At 37.4% G+C, this 21,197-nt stretch overlaps 1 protein-coding gene across 17 annotated transcripts in view; it reads right to left on the bottom strand.

Moving 5' to 3' along the window:
* The window catches only part of WWOX (WW domain containing oxidoreductase), a 932,057-nt gene that overhangs the window by 658,251 nt on the left and 252,609 nt on the right, over nucleotides 1-21,197 (bottom strand). For 13 of the 17 annotated variants that reach the window (XM_039888496.1, XM_039888490.1, XM_039888492.1 and 10 more), the window contains exons 7-8: nucleotides 19,141-19,326; nucleotides 12,995-13,259 (exon numbers count right to left, since the gene is read on the bottom strand). The exons of 1 other annotated variant lie outside the window; for it this stretch is intronic. In XM_039888496.1, the coding sequence (XP_039744430.1) occupies nucleotides 12,995-13,259; nucleotides 19,141-19,326 (451 nt within the window). Of the gene's footprint in view, nucleotides 1-855; nucleotides 3,169-10,308; nucleotides 13,260-16,489; nucleotides 16,677-19,140; nucleotides 19,327-21,197 lie in introns of those variants that run through there. 3 more of the 17 variants (XM_039888502.1, XM_039888489.1, XM_039888503.1) reach the window with 3 other exon arrangements.

The raw sequence follows: 21,197 nt of genomic DNA on the forward strand, positions 1-21,197 counted from the left end.
TGTCCCTTTAGATTCCACATTTACACAATATTTGCCTTTCTCTGTCTAACTTATTTTGCTTAGCATAACGCTCTTAATGTCCATGCATGTTGTCACAAATGGCAAGCCATGGACATTGAGGGCATTATGATGTGTGTGTGTGTGTGTACTATAATTATATATGTACATATATAATTATAGTTATTATATATACAATTATATATATATACATTTTTATATATATATAGACACGCATACACACACACACACACACACACACACACACACACACACACACACACATATATATATAAACACCAAAATTTCTTTATCCATCCATTCATCATTGGACACTTAGATTGTTTCCATATCTTGGCTATTGTAAATAATTCTGCAATGAACATGGGAGTTCATATAGCTTTTGGAGTTAGTGTATTTGTTTTCTGTGAATAAATACCCAGAAATGAAATTGCTAGATCATATGGTGGTTCTAGTTTTAATTTTTGAAGAAATCTCCATACTGTTTTCCACAGTAGCTGCATCAATTTACAATCCTACCAACAGTGAACAAAGGTTCCCTTTCCTCCACATCATGCCCAACACTTGTTATGTCCTGTCTTTTTTGATAACAGGCATTCTAACTTCAGTGAGGTGATATCTCACTGTGGGTTTGATTTACATTTCCCTGATGATTAATGCTGTTGAACATCTTTTCATGTACCGGTTTGCCATCTGCATGTCTTCTTTGGAAAAATGACTATTCAGATTTTATGACCATTTTTTAATCAGATTTTTTTTTTTTTGCTATTGACTTATATGAGTGACTTCTTTATATATTTTGGATATCAGACCCTTATCAGATATATAATTTGCAAATATTTGCTCCCACTCAATGTGTTGCCCTTTCATTTTGTTGATGGGTTTCTGCTGCTATGCAGAAGCTTTTTAGTATGATGTAGTCCCACTTGTTTATTTTTGCTTTTGCTTTTGGACTCAGATTCAAAAAATCATCACTAGGCCTATGTCAAGGAGCTTATCGCCTAAGTTTTCTAGGAATTTATGCTTTCAGGTCTTATGTTCAAGTCTTCAATCCATTTTGAGTTAATATTTGTGGGTGCTGTAAGATAGTGGTCAAGTTTCACTCTTGTGCATGTGGCTGTCCAGTTTTCCCAACATTATTTATTGAAGACACTGTCCTTTCTCTATTGTGTATTCTTGTCTCCTTTGTCATAAATTAATCGACCATATATGTTGATCAAGGTATTTAATTGACTTAATGGAATTCACCCTGTATTAGACTTCTATGAAAAAAATTGATCAGTGTTGATATAGTTCTGATTAAAATGTTTTATTCATAAACACACTTTTTAAAAAAAGCCTCAGGATCAAAATTGCAGGCTGAAATAAATGGTTTTATCTCTCCCTTCCCCCAAACAAATTTTCTAAATGTGGATACCCATCTACATGATATAACAAACACACAAACTCATTTATGGAGTACTTATTGTCAGTAAGTATCCACATACGTTGCCATTGCTAGCTCCTGTTGTCTTTATAAACCATCTTAAATAAAGTGGATACTAAATAAATTTTTGAAAAAAACATATTTAAGATAAATAGCTCACTGAAAAATAATAGTGGGATTAGGGGAAAGAGAAAAGCCAAGAAACAGAAAGAATAAGACCAAAAAAAGAATATATATATCAATAGGTCTTTGAAGAAACTGTGATTACATAACTACACATAAATAAACACATACATATCTGAATAAGAAATTTACCATCTGGTCAGCCAGCATACTGCTTGATAGCAAGCAATAACTAGTATTATGTAAATCATATGAATTTTTTTTTTTTTAAAGGTGAAAGCCTTCTAAAAACCTAAAGTTAAAATGATATAATTGAAATATTCACTTTTCTTCAGAGGGTGTCATAATCTCTTTGTTTGAGCATGGACGATAGAGAAACATGTCCACAAGTACAGACCAAGATAAAGTTGCCTTTGGTGTGATTAAGATACTCTGTTGGATGTGCCTGTACTTCAACCTAATTTACTTTATTAATTTATATTTGACCTGCTTCCAATAAAGGGATCTAAGGTGACTTAAGGAAAGACCAAGCATAGAACAAGGCGAATAAAATGTATCGGAGTCACTATAAACCAGAGGAAGTTGATATGCTAACCATTAACATTAACATGGTTTAAAAAAGCATAAAATTGGACTTAGGAGCTCCAACAATACATTATGTTATAATTTCATTATCAGGCAGAAGGTATTATGGTAGTTCCTCAGAGGTTTTGCTTGGAGTTCAGAGTTAAAAGGTATTTCTCACATGCAGTAGCATAACTTTGTATGTTTTGAGGTCATGTAATAGACAACATCCTTGACAATAGCTTGCTATATATGTCCTTAGAAATCAGTAAGTATTCAGGAAAGTTTACACTGACTGGTAGAATACAAGGAAAATTAGCATTTCTTGAGTGTCTACTACTGCTTTAGGGTTGAGCTGTGCCTTAATCTCCCAACAACCCAAAGATGTGGGAACTATTGTCTCCATTTTACAGAAAAGAAAACTCGAGCCCCAGAGAGACTTGTGAGACTTGCCCACAATTGTGAGGGTCACTAAATGGAAGAGCTAGGATTTGAAGTCCAGCTTCATCAACTTCAAAGCCCATGCATGGCCTTTCTATTATATCACAATGCATTCTTCTTCAAACAAACAACACCTAATGTTAGTAGTGGACTGTAGGAAATAAATAGAATAGGGCTTGCTTGGCCCAGGTGAGCCCTAACTACTGTGAGCTGTTGTTTTTGTTGGTATTATTGGTTGTCTTTGTCTTCTAGACCTTCTAGAACAAACACTTATGCAGAGAAAACGGACAGTGACTCTCCCATCCTGCATCAAATGCATGTCAAATCTCACCACAGAGGAGCATGGGAATATGTCAATGATCAGGTGGACTTTGGCAAAGTTAAGTTAAATTTTTAATTTTATCTTTTTAAAAATATAAACCCAACAGAGCCTTCAGCCTGGCAATGAGACAAAGTGATGTCGGAAGACGTGATACACAAGCTGAAGTCTAAGGAGAACACAAACCACAGCAGAGAAAAGACCTTTTCAGGTTAAGGAGAAAGGAATCCAATATGTTCCCCTCCTTTCCATCCACAAGAAATATGTCAGTTCATTCCTAATGGTTGGGACAGAGAGAACAAAAAGAGAAGAAATCTATATTATTTTCCAGGATGAGTATACTCCAGAATCTAATTCCTTTGAAATAATTGATTTTTTCTTTTAAACTTCTTAATGCTTCCTTCATAGGAAATGTGTTCAAGGTCAATGTTGAGATTTTGTCCACACTAATTTTATTACTTGGTCTTTTATAGGTATAGAGAATAAACAAAGAGACAAATGACACACAGCTCACACAAAAGCTGACAAGAGATGTTATGTTCTAAGACAAAAACAGACTTGTTACATTCACCTGCCTAGGAATATTAAAATATCAAAAAAAAACTTTTAAGTTTCCAGATTTTATAGGGTTTTTTTTTTTCTTTTAAAGAGTGAGAATACTAAGAAAATATTATGCAGGTCTCAGTAGTAGATACACAGTATTTTTTTTGGATCTAGCGAATATACTTTTTATAACTTTTCTGTGAAAGGAGGGACTTTCTAGCTCAGATTACTTGGACAGTCTTACTGTTTATTCTTCCCTTTTTTGAGCAGTCAGAAGAGATTTCTCTCAGTACTTCAAATAAATAAGATATCCAGCTGAACAAACACCATACATTCCCGTGGATTACTTTGGCTTCTTAAAGACTATTTCACTTTCTTTTTTCAAAATGTAAATGATTAAAGAGACCCCATCATGTGAAACTCAAGGATGAAATGTTTCAAGTGGTGCAGATATTCTGTAAGGGGGTATGTGGAAGAGCAAAAAGCCCCAGATCAGTAACAGAGCTTGATATTCTACAGGGGAAACTAGAATTTTATTAAAGAAGATACTTATTTTATACTTTAACAGAAGTGGCTTTATAACACGAAAACCAAACGTCAGCATTCCAAATCAATCTCTACAATATTTTCTGAAAACACCAAAATAAAAGTTTTTTTTTTAAGATTACCACTTAAAAAAATAACAACAACAACAATAACCAAATCCTAAAGAGAATATATTTAATATATTATCTGAAGGAAAAATAATATTCTGCATGAGCTTTGAAATTCTTGGTGAGCCTTATCTACCTTTATGGCTTAAAAAAAAACCAGTCTCTGGCCAATTTTTGAAACTTAAATCAAAACTCAGCAATACATGTTTTTTTAGAAAGAAAATTTGGGCCATCGATTAACATGGCCCCCTCTACTAAAGCAGCATGAAAACAAATACTTGACTTTAGGAAACATAACCCATACGTTTCTTTATTCTTTTCATAAGCTTTCTTATTAAAGGACTAAATCTTATCTCCCATCATGAGGCAGAAAGGCATAAATAGATAAAAAACAAAATGGGTGCATCCAGTACCTCTCTTCACCCAGAAAGAGGGAGGACAAAAATACAGAAAGGATGTAAACAGAATAGCAAGGCAAGGGGAAAAAAATGTCTATAACAAACACTATGGCTTAAAACCAGAAAATACCAAGGCCTAAGAGTAAATCTACCACCATGAAGCCTACCAAAAGCACACACACAAAAAAAAAAAAAAAAAAAAAAGAAAAGAAAGGAAAAAAAAAAAACACAAAAATCTGAACTTGTAAAGAGTGACAGGCTGCCTCTAAGACAGCCTCCAGTGTTCCCTGGCTCCTGATGTTCATGCCGCTGTGAAAGCCTTTCCCCATGAACATGGGTCAGACCCAGTGTCTTGCTTCTAACAAAAAGAATGGGCAAAAATAATGATATGTCACTTCTATGGTGAGGTTACACAGGACTGTGACTTTCTGCCTGCTGGTAGACTCTATTTCCTTCTTGACGTACACACTTTGATAAAGTCAGCTGCCATGCTGGGGACGCCTGTGTGGCAAGGAACAGAGAGGGGGCCTCCAGCTAAAACCCAGAGAGGAACCAAAGTCCTCATTCTACGAGGCCATAAGAAACTGAACCCTGACAACAAGCACATGACCTTGGAAGTGGACCCTCTCCAGCTGAACCCTGAGATGCCTATAGTCTGGGTGACACCTTGCAACCTGTGAGCTGACCCTACAGCACAGTGCCCAGTTAAGCCATGCCCAGGTTCCAGACCCACAGAAACTGTGATATAAGTAGATGGGGTGTCATATTTATAAAAGGGCATTGGCTGAAATAAGTGCTTTCGAGGTGAAAAAAAAAAAAAAAAAGAAACCAAAAACTATACATTAGATCAGCTTACACCCTGATTCAAACCTGTATCATTTTGTTTCCCTTCACCCAGCCATGGCAAGCGTAAATGGGTCTGCATTTCAGAGGCAGTCTCACCTCAGGTTCCTGACTCAATTAATTGAGATGTAATTACCTTTACTGCAAGTTTGGAACCTGGATCCAAAAGATACACAGAAGAATTTTGGGGCTGGAATGGCACCTTTGGAATCTTCTAGGCCAGGTATTCCCAAGTGTAAATCCAGCATTTTAAATGACAACATCAGCAACGGTAACAGTAATGAATTTTCTCTCAAGTCAAATGTATTCAATTCACCTGAAAGGGCTGCTTTTTGTCCCACAATCACAGTTTTTGGCCTTACAATACCTATTCTTTTATGAAATGGTGGTGACAGTGGATGGTGGTAGGCACATTTTCCATCCAGAGTTTTCAGAATAAAAAAGTATGAATTTGCATTAGTCTCCCTTTTCAATTCCCTTTCAAGTTATACTCTTCTGTAAGATCCAAAACCACAGGACAACTAACCCTGGTTAAGGGATTCACTTTACAGATAAGAAAACTGAGGTCTGGGGACTTGCTCAGAGACATAGGATCCTTTATTTACAGCAAACTCTAAAATTACAATACATAAGATAAGATAGAAAGACATAAACCCAGGAGCAGGACCCTGGCACTTAGTAGATTCTCAAGTGACAAGAGAACATGTCCTCTACTGATTTTCAAAGTATTCACTAATCTTAGGGTAGTAAGAAAGGGGGAGGGTATGGATTTTAGTTTCTGAATAATTCAGAACACGAGATTCGAGTTCTCTTTAGTGCTGCTGGAAAAACATTACCTTCCACCTCACTAGGAAAATCAACGTGTCCAGTGAGTTATACAAGAATCAATGTTCATAGAAGAAATATTTCAGAAACATCATCGTGGGGCAACACAAACTCCTGGCATCTGTTTAATCATCCTGGCCTCCAGTGTCTAAACTGCGCTGCGGCCAAAAATCACTGGAAAGAAGTATGAAATTGGAGAAAAGGAAACTGAAAGGGGGAGGATCAAAGAAGGAACCACTAACTTAAAAGTAATAAAGGAGCTAGAAAGAGAGTTAAAAAGAGGCAATGTATAACCAAAATGCCAACGGGGACAGAGAAGAAAAGGAAACGCGGAAGATAAAACTAGGGGAATTTCAAATCTTGGTTAAATGTTCATTAAACAATTTGTCACACATATTAAGGCCAGATAGTCACTTTTTTCCCCTCTCGGGTGCTCATTCGGGAACAAAGGCCTAACCAGACTTAAAACATGAAAAAGCAAGGCAGAGAAAATACAGTGATGAAACGCTATGGCCTCACAAAGCCAGACATATTTTCCTTTTCTTTGTTTTTAATGAGAAAGGGCTAATCTTTCCTCAAAGCTAAGGTGTACTGTTGTCAGCTTTAAACGAGCAGCCAGGGGGACTCGCATTACACACTGTGGAAGCCCACCTAGTCCTAGCTTCCATCCCGCATGCTGCCTCAGCTTTTACTCAGACTCGTATACGATGTCCTTATGCTTAAACTTTGCAGGGAGAATTAGACTTTCTGGGACAGACACGGAGCCATCATTACCATAATGGGCATCTATAGGCAATGGGACGAGAAGCAAGGCTTTTCTTGTCTGAAAAAATAATGATCATAATAATAATGATAACCATAATAATTAATGTTTGTTGAATAGGTTGTTCTGATTGCTATACATTCATGATTTTTAATTCCAACACATCGATAATATTACGAGTTAATGTCTATTGAGCATCTACACATTCTTGATGCTGTACATTCACGATCTCCTTCAAATCTCAACACAAGCCCGTGAGGAAGGTGTAACACCCTAGTTTTACGAAAGAATCTTAATCGGGTTATGAAATGTGCCTAAGAGAATGCATGGGTTTGATCCAAGAGCTGCCAGCTTTAAGGCTTATCCTATCTTTCTTATGCCTTGCTGTTCTCTCCTTAAATAGCTTCCTTCCCTATACACACCTCTGGATAGATTCCTCATGTGTCACCTGACCAGGATTCTAGGGGACCCTCAGTTCTGGTCCCAGCTGTCCTATGTATGTATAGCTGTGTGGCTCTGAGCAGGTCCTCTAGCCTCATCTGTTACTTTATTTACAGATTCTGAACTTCAATCCCCTGCACCTCACAGAGACTAATGACAAGGAATGTGCTAATGACTGCCATCCATTAAGCACCTAATCATCTTTCATTTACTCATTTATAAATATTTACTGAGCATTTACTTTATGGACCAGTCATACAAAGTGTGAAGGCAAAAACAGCATTTTCAAGGGAGTGGAAGAGAGACATTAAACACAAAACTACAGACATTATTTCTCTAAATTACATCTGTGTTAAATGCTATGAAGGAGAAATTCCAGGGGCCCTTCATTCATTCATTCAGCACATACATATAGAGTGCTTTACGTCTGAGATGGTAATGTGTCAAGACTCCCCATTATAAGCACTGCCTCTTATGAGAGCATATAAGAAGGAGTCTTGACCAAATCTTGATCTAATGCTTCCTTGAGGTATAATGTTTGGATTGAGTTTTAAGAGTGGAAGAAAGGAGCATCCGAGCCTACAGAACAATAAGCTTCAAAACCCTGAAGAAGGAAGGAGAATGGGGCTGAAAGTGGCTTGAGGTAAAGCTGGGTGAGAGGAAGGGAACCAGATAAGGCCAGGTGGCTTCGACTCAATCCTCACTTGCTTTCACAATGACCCTATAAAATGTATAGTATTCTCATATGACCAATGAGGAAACTATATGCACACCTATTCAATGGTGCCTGTTCAAAAGCCATTATTCTATCATTTTTCCTTTCCAACATATCTCACCTCCCACACTACAAAAACAAAATGCCAGAAATGTACTTTCCCAGCTTCCCCTGAACCTAGGATATGACAAGTGACTCAATCCTGGCCAGTAGAAGCTGAGGGGAAATCTTCTAGGGAGGATAGTTATGGGACAGAATGTTCTCCTTCTTAATAAAGTAGGAAGGTATGCAAGGATAGGTCCCATCCCTCACATCCTGTCTTCAGACTTTATCGTGTAGGATGCAATGGTTGGTGCTGCTGCAGTCATTTTATTAGCATGAGGGAAAAACCAAGACAATCACAAAGAAGCTGGCTGTATAATAGCCAAACACACTCCTGGCCACCTTGGGGCTTCTGAATACATAAGAAAAACAAATCTCTATTATTTCAACCACTTTTAACTGGGTGTTAATAACTTATAGTCTAAATGAATAAGGAAAATGAGCCTCAGAGAAACTGAATAATTTCAAAATTATACAAGTAAAAAAAGGGGGAAACCTGAATTTTGAGTACAGGCCTAATGGTATTAAATCCTTTGCTCTTTTTTACTCTACCATATCTCTGAGACTCTGCATTGAGCAAATCACTGTAAACTGTAAAATGCCAGGCAGAATTGAGGGATGACTAATAAAATCAGTGCTAATGATAATCCAGAAAACTAAGAATTTTGAGGCTGCAAAGATGTGGCCTCTCCAAGGAGAAGAGACAAACCAAGCAGGTCCTTCTGTTGGGGTCTACAGGAAAGCTCAAGTGTGGCCCGACCACAGAGGAGTCTTAGGAGTCTGGTTTTCTAACATCTGGACTGGCATCCAGAGAATTCAACCTTCACCAGGGAGTCTCAAAATATTTAGATTAGTGAAGAATATGCTGAAATCTCCACTTCGAAAATCCTATTTCCTTCTCCCAACCCAGAAAAAGTACCCTGTTTCTATTCTTATGTGCCAAGAGATTCAAATGGGGGTTTTTGTCCTTGATAGTATCTAGAGTGTAGTCAGCTGCAGGTATTTAAAAGGGAGGTGGGGGAAATATTTTTCTAAAATACTAATTTAAAGAACAAATCAACATCTATTATCTCCTTCATTATGTTTTAAATTGTCCAACTATAAATCACCCTGCAGCAGGTTATTCAAGGGCAGAATTACCCAGCCTGGCTTTCCCGAAGGTTAGAAGAATGACATCTTGTGCTTTTTCTAGTTATAATTTATAACTTTGCAACAGAACCAGCATTGCAGGCCCATCCATTAGCAGGGTCGCTGCACATCTGTTAAAACTCAGCACAATGACTGGCTTTACACGGCCACAGGAAACGTAACCCAATCGTTTCAGAAGTTCTACAAACTCAAGCTATTTTTTAATGTAAAATGATTTGAAAATGCAGTTCCCTAAAACATCTGTTAAGCTCTTGCTACCCTGACACATGATATTCTTTCTACTGTTACCTGCCAACACAAATATTTGGTTGCACAAAACACCCTAAGAAGCACATGATGGTGCTCAGCTTCAAATTTACATACCAATCTGCAAAGGGCTGGCTTAGACCTAGAAACTCTAGCTAAGATGTTGTTTACTAGAACTGAAAGCTCATGTGGGGAAAAAATGGACAGGCAGGCGGGGGGGGAGGCGTTAATTTCACAAAGGTACTTTCAAACATGTTAAAAAAGAAAACATAACTGCATAACTAGATATATATGGCAGAGGCACTGTGGTGCATTTGACAAAGAAATTGAACTTGGGATTGGTTGATGAAGGATCTGAAGCTGAAATACCATTTTCCTGAACAAGTTAGGTAAGTTCTCTGTTCTTTTTTAAATGCAAAGTAAGAATAATAATTCTAACATCGTAGAATGGTTGTGAGATACATGAAGACATATATGCTGCTATATAAAGCATGATGGTGTCTGTCCTACACTGCCAAGTCGCATCTTACTTGAGAGTATGGAAAGGAATCTAAAGATATCACACACAGCAATAATTGCAAATAGACAAAATTATCCTTGAAAATACTATATGACTGGTTTCATGAATTAAGCTCCTTAAATATGTATGCATGAAGATATCATGTATACTAACAGACAACGTATATATATTAATGCATGCATTAATATATATGTAATATGTAAAATGTAATTTTAGAGTATTTTAATTGCATAAAAAAGGGACAGGAAATTTCATAGAGACAGTAAAATAAATATAATGCATACATGATGGATGTGACTTCATTATTTGAAAGCTTCCAGCAAACTTTAGTTTCCTTTAAGATATTTAAAAAGCAGCTAGTTGAAGAATCCTTTTTTTTTTTAAACAACATAAAAAAAATCCCATTCTCATTTTTAACTCCTTATTTTTATTTTATCATAAATTAGAGGGAGAGGGAACACAAAGGTTCTCCCCCGGGACCCCAAGTATTCCTATCTTGTCCTCTAGACCTCAAGAGGAAGAGGTGACAGAGACATGGCTTTACCCGTGGGGGTCGCTGTGCTGAGAATTAATCCCTGTGAGTTTCTCATTAGTGATTATTATACTGCGGGCGGCCAAAATGGAAAAATTAATTAATTTCAAAGTGATAATGCATTTACAGCAACAATTAGAAATGTATAACTGTAAAAGGGCCACATTTAAAAGACAGATTACATTTAATAAAGTTGCACAAGAACATCCAATTGTAAAATTACTGATCTGCAACAATATTCCTTAAAGAGGCACTTAAAATAGCCTGACTCCATGAAGGGTGACCTAATTACTGTAACTAAAATCACCATAGTCACAGCAAGTCACAGCAAATAAAAAAGGGACGCTGATATTAGAATACTGCTGTTTAATACTTAAGGGAGCCAGCCGCAGCAGAGAAGCGAAAGCAGAGCTCCCAAGCACGAGGCTGGGCTGTGCTTCTTGCTTCCTTGACCTTGTACAATGGAATGTATACTCTAGCAACACTCATGTCAAAAGAAAAACGCTTTTTCTGAAGTGAAATGCAGAAAGGGTGACAAAGCACAGAACATCAGCCATCTGGTGATGGGGACATTGAATCTATGCTAAGTTTCTTTGTGAGCATTTAGGAATCCAACTTTTACATGGGGGTAGGAATGGGAATGCAACTGCATGGCTTATGTCCAAAATATGTTTGCATTACAATGGCAGAAGTGCAACCTGCACCTATGAAGCAAAAGTCTTATCATGATGGAAGCAATGCCAAGCGATGTGCAGAAGGATAAAACATGCGGGTGGTTTTTCCAATAAGCCCAGTCTGTCCTACCATTGAAATATAGTAATCCTAAATCCATATGCACACAGATTCCTCTTTGGAATACAGAGTCCTAAATGTTCATGAAAGAGAAGCAACTAGCTGTGAGTTTGACAAGCAAATACAGAGTTCCCATTCCATCTCTTTATAAACCTGGTCATGTGGAAATTTGATGGCTAAGACATACCACTAAACACCTAAATATATAAAGACATTATTAGAGAGAATTTTTCCTAAGTATCAAACTTAGCTACATATTTCATAGTCTTCCTAATCTATATAAGCTTGTCTAAAAAAGTACACGTGTGGCATTTAAAAGACGCTATTTTCCGGTCACTTGGGGAAAGGAACATGGAAAGTCCACTCTATAATGGCTTCTGCAGAGACCAGATGTACAGGTTGGAGAACCAAGCTCTCTCCACTGAGCATCTTCCCTGCCTTGCCAATAACCCTCTCCTTGGGCCTTTGGGGCCAGGGAGGTCCCCCAACTACCATCACCAGACTCCCAATTTACCAGAGTTCTTTAGTTCCGTGACCTTTGTATCCATCAGCAGCAATCGCATTTTGGAAAATAATCTTCAGAACCAAAGTAATACTCACAACGAGAACAACCATGATCGTGGCAAGAAGTACTACACACCTACCACACAACAGACGCTGTGCTAGGCACATTATTTAACTGTGATTTCCAATATGGCAGCCATTAGACACATGGAGCTATTTAAATCTAAATTAATTTAAATAAAATTAAATTAAAAATTTAGTTCTTTAATTAGCTATATTAGCCAATTTTCAAGGGCTCAATAGCCATACGTGGCCAGTGACTACCATACGGAATAGCTGTGGTTTAGAAAAATACTACACCAAATGAATTATATAAAATGCATGTTCTTCATTCAAGTCGCTTCTTATTAAAATGCTTTCATGGAAGAAGTTTCAAGATACGGTTGTTATACGACCATCAAAAATGGAAAAATATCATACTTACCTTTGTCAATATTTCCAAATTTAACCACAGTGGTATGATTCATTCAAATGAATTCATCTTTGGGGAAATAAAGAGTAAAACATACTTCTAGCTGAAGAAGCATACCCCAGGAGAGGTTTACACCCATTAAAAGAATTTAGAACATCAGATACAGACTTTCAGTGGAAACAAAGGAATCATATCAGCTGATAATTCAACAGTCACAAATCCATGTTTTTCACCTAACACAAAAACACAGTTTCCAAGCACCGCAGTTTCTGAATAATAATATTAAAAAAAAACCATATCAAAAGAAAACCAATCATCACCATCAAGACTTTTAGCCATACTTAACACAATATTGAAAAACCAAATGTTCTGTCCAGCCCTCCGAGACACCTTTAGAGAAACAAATGTAATCTACAGTCAATTGAAATGTGTTCCAGAGCCCTTTCCAATGGCTTTAATAGGCCTGATGATGTGATTCCCGAGACCAGACTCATCATGACAAGAGGCAAGAAGCTGAAGAAAACACAAGCCTGGGTTTCTCCCGGACCCTTCCCATAAAGGCACATTGAAGGTGCCTGCGGCGGCGACAGAAGCCGTTCACTTACCATGGACTTGGTGAAAGGCCTGGCCAAGGTAAACAGCAGCGTGTACACCCACCAGTGGCGATGAAGGGAGGAGTACATCATGTTTCCAGGGTGCACAGCATTCGATGTGACCCCACGCGGGGAGAGGCGGCGATGGAGCTCATTGGAGAAGAGAATGTTGCAGAGTTTGGACCGGTTGTAAGCCAGCATGGCCCAGTAGTCATTTTTAGATGGAGAGAGGCGGCTAAAGTCTAGGTTTTTTGAGGAATCATTAATATCAGTAAATCTAAAAAAAAAAAAAAAAAAATGACGTGAAGCAGCCAATCTCTGATGTCTGATACAGCTTTTTAAAATTTTTATTAGAAATCTGCAAAACTACAGAGACTACTGAAAACTCAACTGTGTAAACATCGAAACAAAGTTTCTCTTAAAAATACACAATGGTGATTTAACAATATAAACCAAGTGGATCCAAAGATAGACTTAATAAAGGCCCAAACTCATAAATGACGAGGTCTTAACAAACTGAACACCCCCTCCTTTAACATATATTTTTCAAAACCTTCGACGGGAAGTTCAAGGATAATTCAATTAAATGGAAAAGCATCTTAAATAAAGGACTGTTCCTTTTTGGAAACAGAAAGATATCACATTCCTAACCTTTGACAGGGCTTTCTTGGGTTATTTTAGCCAATGCCTGAGTCCTGTATATTTTCATTTGAGCATCCAAGTAAATATATAGATGAGTCTTGCTGCCTCCAAGACTCTTTTCCAGATTAAAAATTAATGATTATAAAGGGGTTATAACCTTGGTGAGGTGCCATCAATAGTCTTATATATGTTTAAAAGACAAATATAAACAAAGCCAAAATGAGTTCTGGCAGAGTCTAATGTTTTTAAGTATACCCACAGCATGGATGTACACAAATCAAAGTAAGTAGTTGATGTTTTATAATTGGGTCTGACAGAGTCGTTAAACACCAGCTGTTTGTTTCTCTCCTCTTTTTCTCTTTCTTCCTTTCTTTTTAAATAACAACAAAGTAATGACTGTTCTTAAAAAAAAAGTAGATCATAACAAAAGAAATTTTCTAGACGATGGTCTTATTTTTGTTAAGGACCTTTGTTAATAGTTTGCTTCATTAAATTAACTCTGGGCATTTGCACTGAGTAATAAGGAAGCATAAGGGTAATCTAGGTAACTGCCATGGAAAATAAAAGCAAAAGGTAAAATGAAAATTACAGAATAATCTGTTGCTACGAGCAGTTCAGTTGAGGTCTGACCAAGAAAAGCATCACAGGGGCAGAGAAAATGCATGTTTTAATGGAAATTAAATATCCCTTTTCTAGGATTCAGTCAATGACATCCAATTTCTAGTGTTAAATGACATTGCTGCTCTAAATTCATCAGCAAACCTGATGGCCAGAAACACCATCATGGATATGGCAATGGGACCTTGAAATTAATTGTTGGCTGTCTGTTTCCAAGTCCCCAAACCACAGGAAGAATGCAGACTTCTGAGCTTAATTGTCTGAAGCAGTGGAACTTAGCGGGAAATTTGAAAATTTATGAGAGATTTTCCTGGTTGTCATAATGATTGCCGGTGGGGGCCAGGGACGGTAGATGTCCTGCGGTGCTGGCGGAGTCTTGTTCAATGAGGACTGCCACGCTGGACATTCACATGGATGAAAAGCCTGTGTATAAATTATCTGAGCCTAGAGCCTAAGTGTCTCTTACATATATGTACAGTTTTAACACCCACTTAATTTCCAGGAGTGTAGTGCAACAATGGTGTAAATGACGAACGAATGCACTTTTAGATTTTGTGATTTTTGGAGGAGGTGAGGTGAGGCTTCGCTCAATGCTGATGGTGTGGGGGTCTGTCATGCCACATGCCCATTAACTGTCTGCATTTGTAAACATCCCACTTCAGGTGATTTATGCGTGGATGTGGGCATCTGATTATTTACCTGTCCTGTAGTCCTGCCCATGCATTTATATTTTGAAACAAATGCTATTTTGCTTCGCATTTATTTTTTTCTTTATATTACAATAAGTTAGCATATTGAATTAGAATATATTTATTCAGGGAAGTTATATTATTTCTGAATTATATTTCAACATAGTAATAAGGTTACAGAAGAGTTGTTACAAAAAGACTGTTAAGAGCCTAATGATCCAAGATACAGGCAATGTGTTAGAAAGGCTACCTTCTCTGAATAGAAAAGAGCATTAAGCATTTAAACAATATCTGAAATCTATAGGATAAATATAACATTCTTCACTCTCTTTACTCTTCTTCTGTCATGTATTGCTGGAAACCCTTATGGACATATTTGTTTAGGCCAACCCAGCTCAGGTGTCACTTCTACCACGAAGCTCTCCCTAACTCTTCTCTTCCACTGCTGGTCGTCACACTGATGTCTTAGGTGGCAGTGGAGGGTAGAATGAAAAAAGCCAGGCAAAGCAGAATGAAATGCATGTTTCCAAGGAAATTAAGTATCCAGTCTCCACGACGCAGTCCATGATATGCCTAGTGTTCAATAATCCTGTCACCTCTCCAAGACTGGTAACAAAGCAAATCATGTCATCTTTACATTGTGTCTGTACATTGTGTCTCTGTCCTTACCAAACCAGATGGCAAGGCATTTGTTCACCTGGTTCCAATGCTAGACTGTGAATCTTTGCAAGGTGGACAGAGAGCCCTTTGCATGTTGCCTAGCACAATGCCTAACACATAGTATAGACTAAATACAGTTAGAGAACCAAAGTTTAATCATGGGTTTGGAATTCCAAACCAAGGGCAAGTCTTCCTCATTACAAAAAACTTCCTTTCAAACCTTGCTCAAAAAGGAAAAATTTACCATTAATTTCAGATCTTCTATTAGAGAGAATGAAGAATGTGGCACTTTGCATGTGGCACTTTCTAATGTTTAGATGAGTTTCCTGCTTTGGTTTTTAAGGACAATGCAGAATAATCTCATGACTGGGGAACACTGCGTTGATTAAACTCCAAAGAGAAGTCACTCATACATAGCTCCCAATTAGACACAAGGTGCGCGCGCGCGCGCACGCACACACACACACACACACACACACACACGATGAGAACTTAAATGGAACCAGGCTGAATGCAGGTTTTAAGGTGGAAGCACAGCTGCTAAATATCAGGCCCACCCTAAGTGGACCCCTAATTTTCTACCCTGACAATATGGGTATTTTTTTATTAAGTTTATTGGGGTAACATTGGTTAATACAACCATATAATTTTCAGGTGTACATTATCATTTGACATCTGTATATTCTATTGTGTGTTCGCCACCCAAAGTCCAGTTTCCTTCAGCTACCATATATTTGATCCCCTTTACCCACTTCACCCTCCCTCTACCTCTTTTTACAATTGACCCCTTTTACTCCGTCTACCTACCCCCTTCTCCCTCACCCCACTAGTAATCACTACTCTATAGTCCTCTGGTAACCACTAGTATATAATCCATGTCCATGAGTCTCTGTTTGTCCTACTCATTTGTTGTTTTTTAGGTTTATATCCCACATATAAGTGATATCATGTGATTTCCAACTTTTTCCGTCTGGCTTATTTCGCTTAAAACCCATTTTTAAGGTCTGATTAGCTTGTATTGACAGTACTGTAGGAAGCAGGAAGGGTGGGCAAGCTTTCTGATTCCTCTGAGCACAGCAGACTTCCTGAAAAAAAAAAAACGATCGTATTCACCTCTCAGCTCAAGAGGCAGTAAAACAACTCTTCAAAGGCTGCCTACTCTATTTTTATGTTGAAAAACTGACAAAGCCAAACAATCATGTCTTAATAGAGTGATCCTCCTACACGTACACTAACGTGTTAACATCTGCTCTCTGGACGTTAACATGTGCTGTGTGAGGGGACCTCTAGTTTGCATTTCTATATATACTGCTCCTTCATTTTTTTTTTTTAACTGAGGATTTTTAAATTACCAAACTAAAGCAATTAGGCTGGATTCTATGTAGACAAAAGCTAGTATGTTCAAAGAATAGAACTGAATTTGCATCAGAAGCTGTGTGTCTGTGTGCGTGTGTGTAGCAACTTGACACTCAACACAGCTGTGGCCATTTAGAGTTGTTCAGCCAGCATTCACTCTTTTCATTCTATTTTAATTGTTATCTGAAATTTTTTCACAGCAAGGAGGTCAAGTTCTCGTTTTAATATGATGGATTTTAGGTATGCAGAAACTCAGTTCACTTGCTAACACTCCAGATAAGTAACTAAAATACAGCGAAGACATGGGGAGGCTAATAAATATTTTGCCTTGGGGCAGTCTGGTATAATATTTTCTGCAAACATAGGACTTTATTTTTCCCCTAACAGGGGGTCTTGACTCCAAGAAGAGATGCTGCCAAGGTTTATGGAGGTAATTAGATATTGGCACGTCCATTTTACAGCACAGCTTAGGGCCCTGGGTCCTCGAGCAGTGAGCAAGTGCTTTCCCAGTACTGTGCACCCAGTAGTCACACTGGCTCTGGGATGCTGTGGAAGGTGGTGGAAGCGTGATCAACAAACCAGCATGAGGGAATTAACGTTTTGTAAAAACACCCTTTGATATGTACAAAGGATAATCAGAAAGCAGAAAACCAGGACTGATCACCAGACAGGAGTGAGCCTCAGAACACATGTCAGGAACGCCTTGTCTGTACACTAAAATGGATATAATTCAAGAGACCAAGACCCTTCCTTCCAATTCATCTTTTAAATGAAATTAAGATTCAAGTCTCCAAGGTAGGAACGAATTACACTGCAGTGAAGGAGAGAACAAAGACGTCACATGAAATACCATTTGAGATACAGATTTACAAAGGGAAGAGAGCAGCTGACAATCCAACATAATCTCCCATAAATACCAGCTCATTTAAACATATCCCGTGGTGCCCTCCACATCTGGCGAACGATTGGGGCTGGCAGATTTATTTCCGGAGCTCACTCTCCTGCACCCGCCCCCGCAGCAGCTTCCCTCACTCCTTAACAGGGCCACTCCACTTTCTTTCACAAACCTGGTGTGATTTGCAAAGATAAGGATGTCCAGATTTTGTTACCACCTAATTACTAGATGTTTCATGTCTTTTAACATGGAGGAGGATTATTACTGGCATTTTCCTTTCATTTCGGCCATCATAAATTTAAAATGGTAAAAGTAAATCTATCTGCAGTATGTCACTTATACCATAAGCCCCTGTGTTTGGGAGTGATAAAGGGTTCAGACTAACCCTTGGCTGGTCTTTCTCTTCCAAGTCCCAGGGGTTACATTTTATGGAAGCATGATTAAAAAAATAAGCTTCATTCTGGGTCACTAAAACATTTCAGGACTTAAGGGAGAGAAGAAGGGGGGCTGGGGAAATAGGCACTTGCACATTATTTTTTCCAACTACTTTGCTAAGAATGAAAGCTCCCAACCACACCAGGAAAATCTCCCTAACATGCATTAAATCTGGCCTCACCCAGCAAGTCCTTTGTCTTTGCTGAGTGCTTCCCTTTAGACAAATAGTTGTTTATACAACTCGAGAAACAACTATGGTGAAAATACGATGAAATTTTCAAATGTCTTTTTAGTCAATTGAAAATTCTCCTAATGGCAATAGAAAAGAAGTGCCATCTGATGTTTTAATTGAAATTTTAACCAAAAGAGGCATGGCCAGATTTCTAATATGTTCTAACTACAGTACTTCCCTTTCTACAATTACACAGCTAATGTCTGCATTGAATTCCCTAATTTCTCATTATAAAACAATTGGATTTCATCTCACAGTCTTTAATTGCATTGTTTCTCCTGCTAGAATAACTGCATATTCTTCTTGGTGAGATGTTGAAGTTGTTGAATGACAAATCAATAAAGGTCAGGCATTCAGATTTAATCAATTATTATTCCATCTCAAAGCAAAATCAATGAATGGCTAAAGCATAGTGGTGAAAACAATCTACATAGCTGTAGACAAAAAAAGAAAACCCACATAATCCCCCATAATCACAAAAAAGACCTCGAAAAATTAAGTAAGCCAGGTTGAGTATATCCACATTTTTCAGAGTAGGACTAATGAAAATTATTTTCAGAAAGAGCCTTGGGGGAACATTAGCTGGTGCAATGAAGAAGATGAGAGAGTAAAACACTGACTTCTAACCCACCTATGGGACTCCGAGGAGACCACGACAACACGGGCTGGGGCTGAGCGGCACAAGACGTCCTGAAGGAGCTGAACAAGGTAGAAATGCCCCAGGTGATTCACCTGGAAGGTAGTCTCCAGGCCATCTTTTGTGAGGCTCCAAGGTAGAGCAAAAGCTGCTGCATTGCACACGAGCACATGCAGAGGCCTGAAAAATAAAATATCCAACACTGTGAAGACATAAACACTCTAAAAAAAGGATAACTCGTGCTCCCTGAGGCATAACCAATTCTTCAGTATCTTCAAAACTCCAGTCACTTGGAAATGGGATGCAGTGGAATGTCGCATCTTAAACCATTCTGGGGAAGGGCCTGGACTTGGCAACTCTCCTGGGTTACGGCGGACAAGGGGGCTTCTGGGGTGCAGAACCACACCCGGCAGGCCAACATGTGTTGGCTACCCTGGTTGAAATCTAGGTTCTACCACTTAATTGAATCTATGCTTCTTAATTCGTCCAATTTCCAGTTTCTTCACCTGTAAAATCAAAATAGCCCTTAAATATAAGAAATAAAGGAGAAAACATGCTGTAAAAAGGTGGAAACAGCACTTAGGAGGTGCTAAGTAAACAAATCAAGGTAAAAATGCTCTGTCTAAAGAGTTAGGCACATATTATTTGAACATATTCCTTCTAAAGGTCAGATTAAATCTACATTTTAGAAATGAGCTTTGAAAAATAGTGGAGGCCAGTTATATTTTCTTTTGTATATATTTAATTTCATTATAAATTTTTTTAAAATAAAAGTAAGCCTTTCCTGTGAATCAAACTCCTAAATCCTCATAATGAAATTGTATTTACAGTAAATCATCCTGAATTACTAATAAGAACTGTATACAGAAATATATTCAAGGCTATCAGTGTTTGTAATTGCAACATAAAGGCAACGAATTAAAGTTAAAATAAATGTACAATTGGTAAATCATTAAATGAATTTGAATATATGTGTATGATAGAATACTATGTGGCCATTAAAATGATTACAAATAAGCAAATCGATTGACCCTGTAAAACACTGATGTTAAAAAATAAAATATCTACTGCTGTATGATCATATTTACACATGCACACACAAAATAGTAACGAAGAATACACAAAAATGTTAACAGTAGTTGTTTCTTGGAGTGGGTGGAACCCAATGTATACTAAATCATTTTCTTTCTGAGTTCATTTGTATTTTCTTAATTTTTTTCCTTAATTAATACATGATATCTTTATAATAAGGAAAAATGCAATCAAATATATCCTTTATAGAAAAAAAGCATTTGGGGAATTTAGCTAACAAATAAGAGAAAAAAAGACAGCATAGAGTTTTATAGTGTCACTGGATTAAAAGGCCACTGGATTAAAAGTTCAAAGATCTGCGTTTTGTCCCAGTTTCAGACAAATCACCAAGGTCTTTGAGTTTCTGAATCCTGCCTGTAAAATCGGAGGCTGGAAATTGATGATTTCCATTTCCTCATGCAGCTCAGATTCTATGCCAATGGCTTTATTTCCTACGTGATATAGAAAATATTTCCTATACTTTTATTTTTAAAATTCAATGTTCTTTTCATAGAAGTTTTCATAGAGCTATCACTTTTTGCAATAGTCTGATTTTGTTCCATCCTCATGGAAGACTATAGCTGAAGAGTCATGAGTTTAAAAAAAAAAATTGGTATGCAATAAAGGGAAGCATAAAAAAAAGTGTCTAAAAACTAAAATAATCTATTATCTAAAGAAGGTAAAAAGAAACAATGGAAAAATACATGCAATGCTATAAAAGACCCATATTTTCACTATATAAAGAGTGTTTATAAATCAATAAGAAAAACTTTTTCTGAGTCTAACAGAAATATTGACGACATTTTAAAAATTCATAAAACTAGGTTACAAAACAACTAGTACAAGATTTAACATGTTGAACTCTACTAGTAGCAAAATTTTAAATAGGATTTTTTTTACCTATTAAATTAGCAGATTTGTTATTATTGTTATTATATTTTTATTATCTCATATAAAGCTGGTGAGTATATTCCTGAGCC

This window comes from Pteropus medius, unplaced genomic scaffold, assembly GCF_902729225.1.
Source record: "Pteropus medius unplaced genomic scaffold, Ma_sr-lr_union100, whole genome shotgun sequence".
In the NCBI taxonomy this organism is placed as follows: domain Eukaryota; kingdom Metazoa; phylum Chordata; class Mammalia; order Chiroptera; family Pteropodidae; genus Pteropus; species Pteropus medius.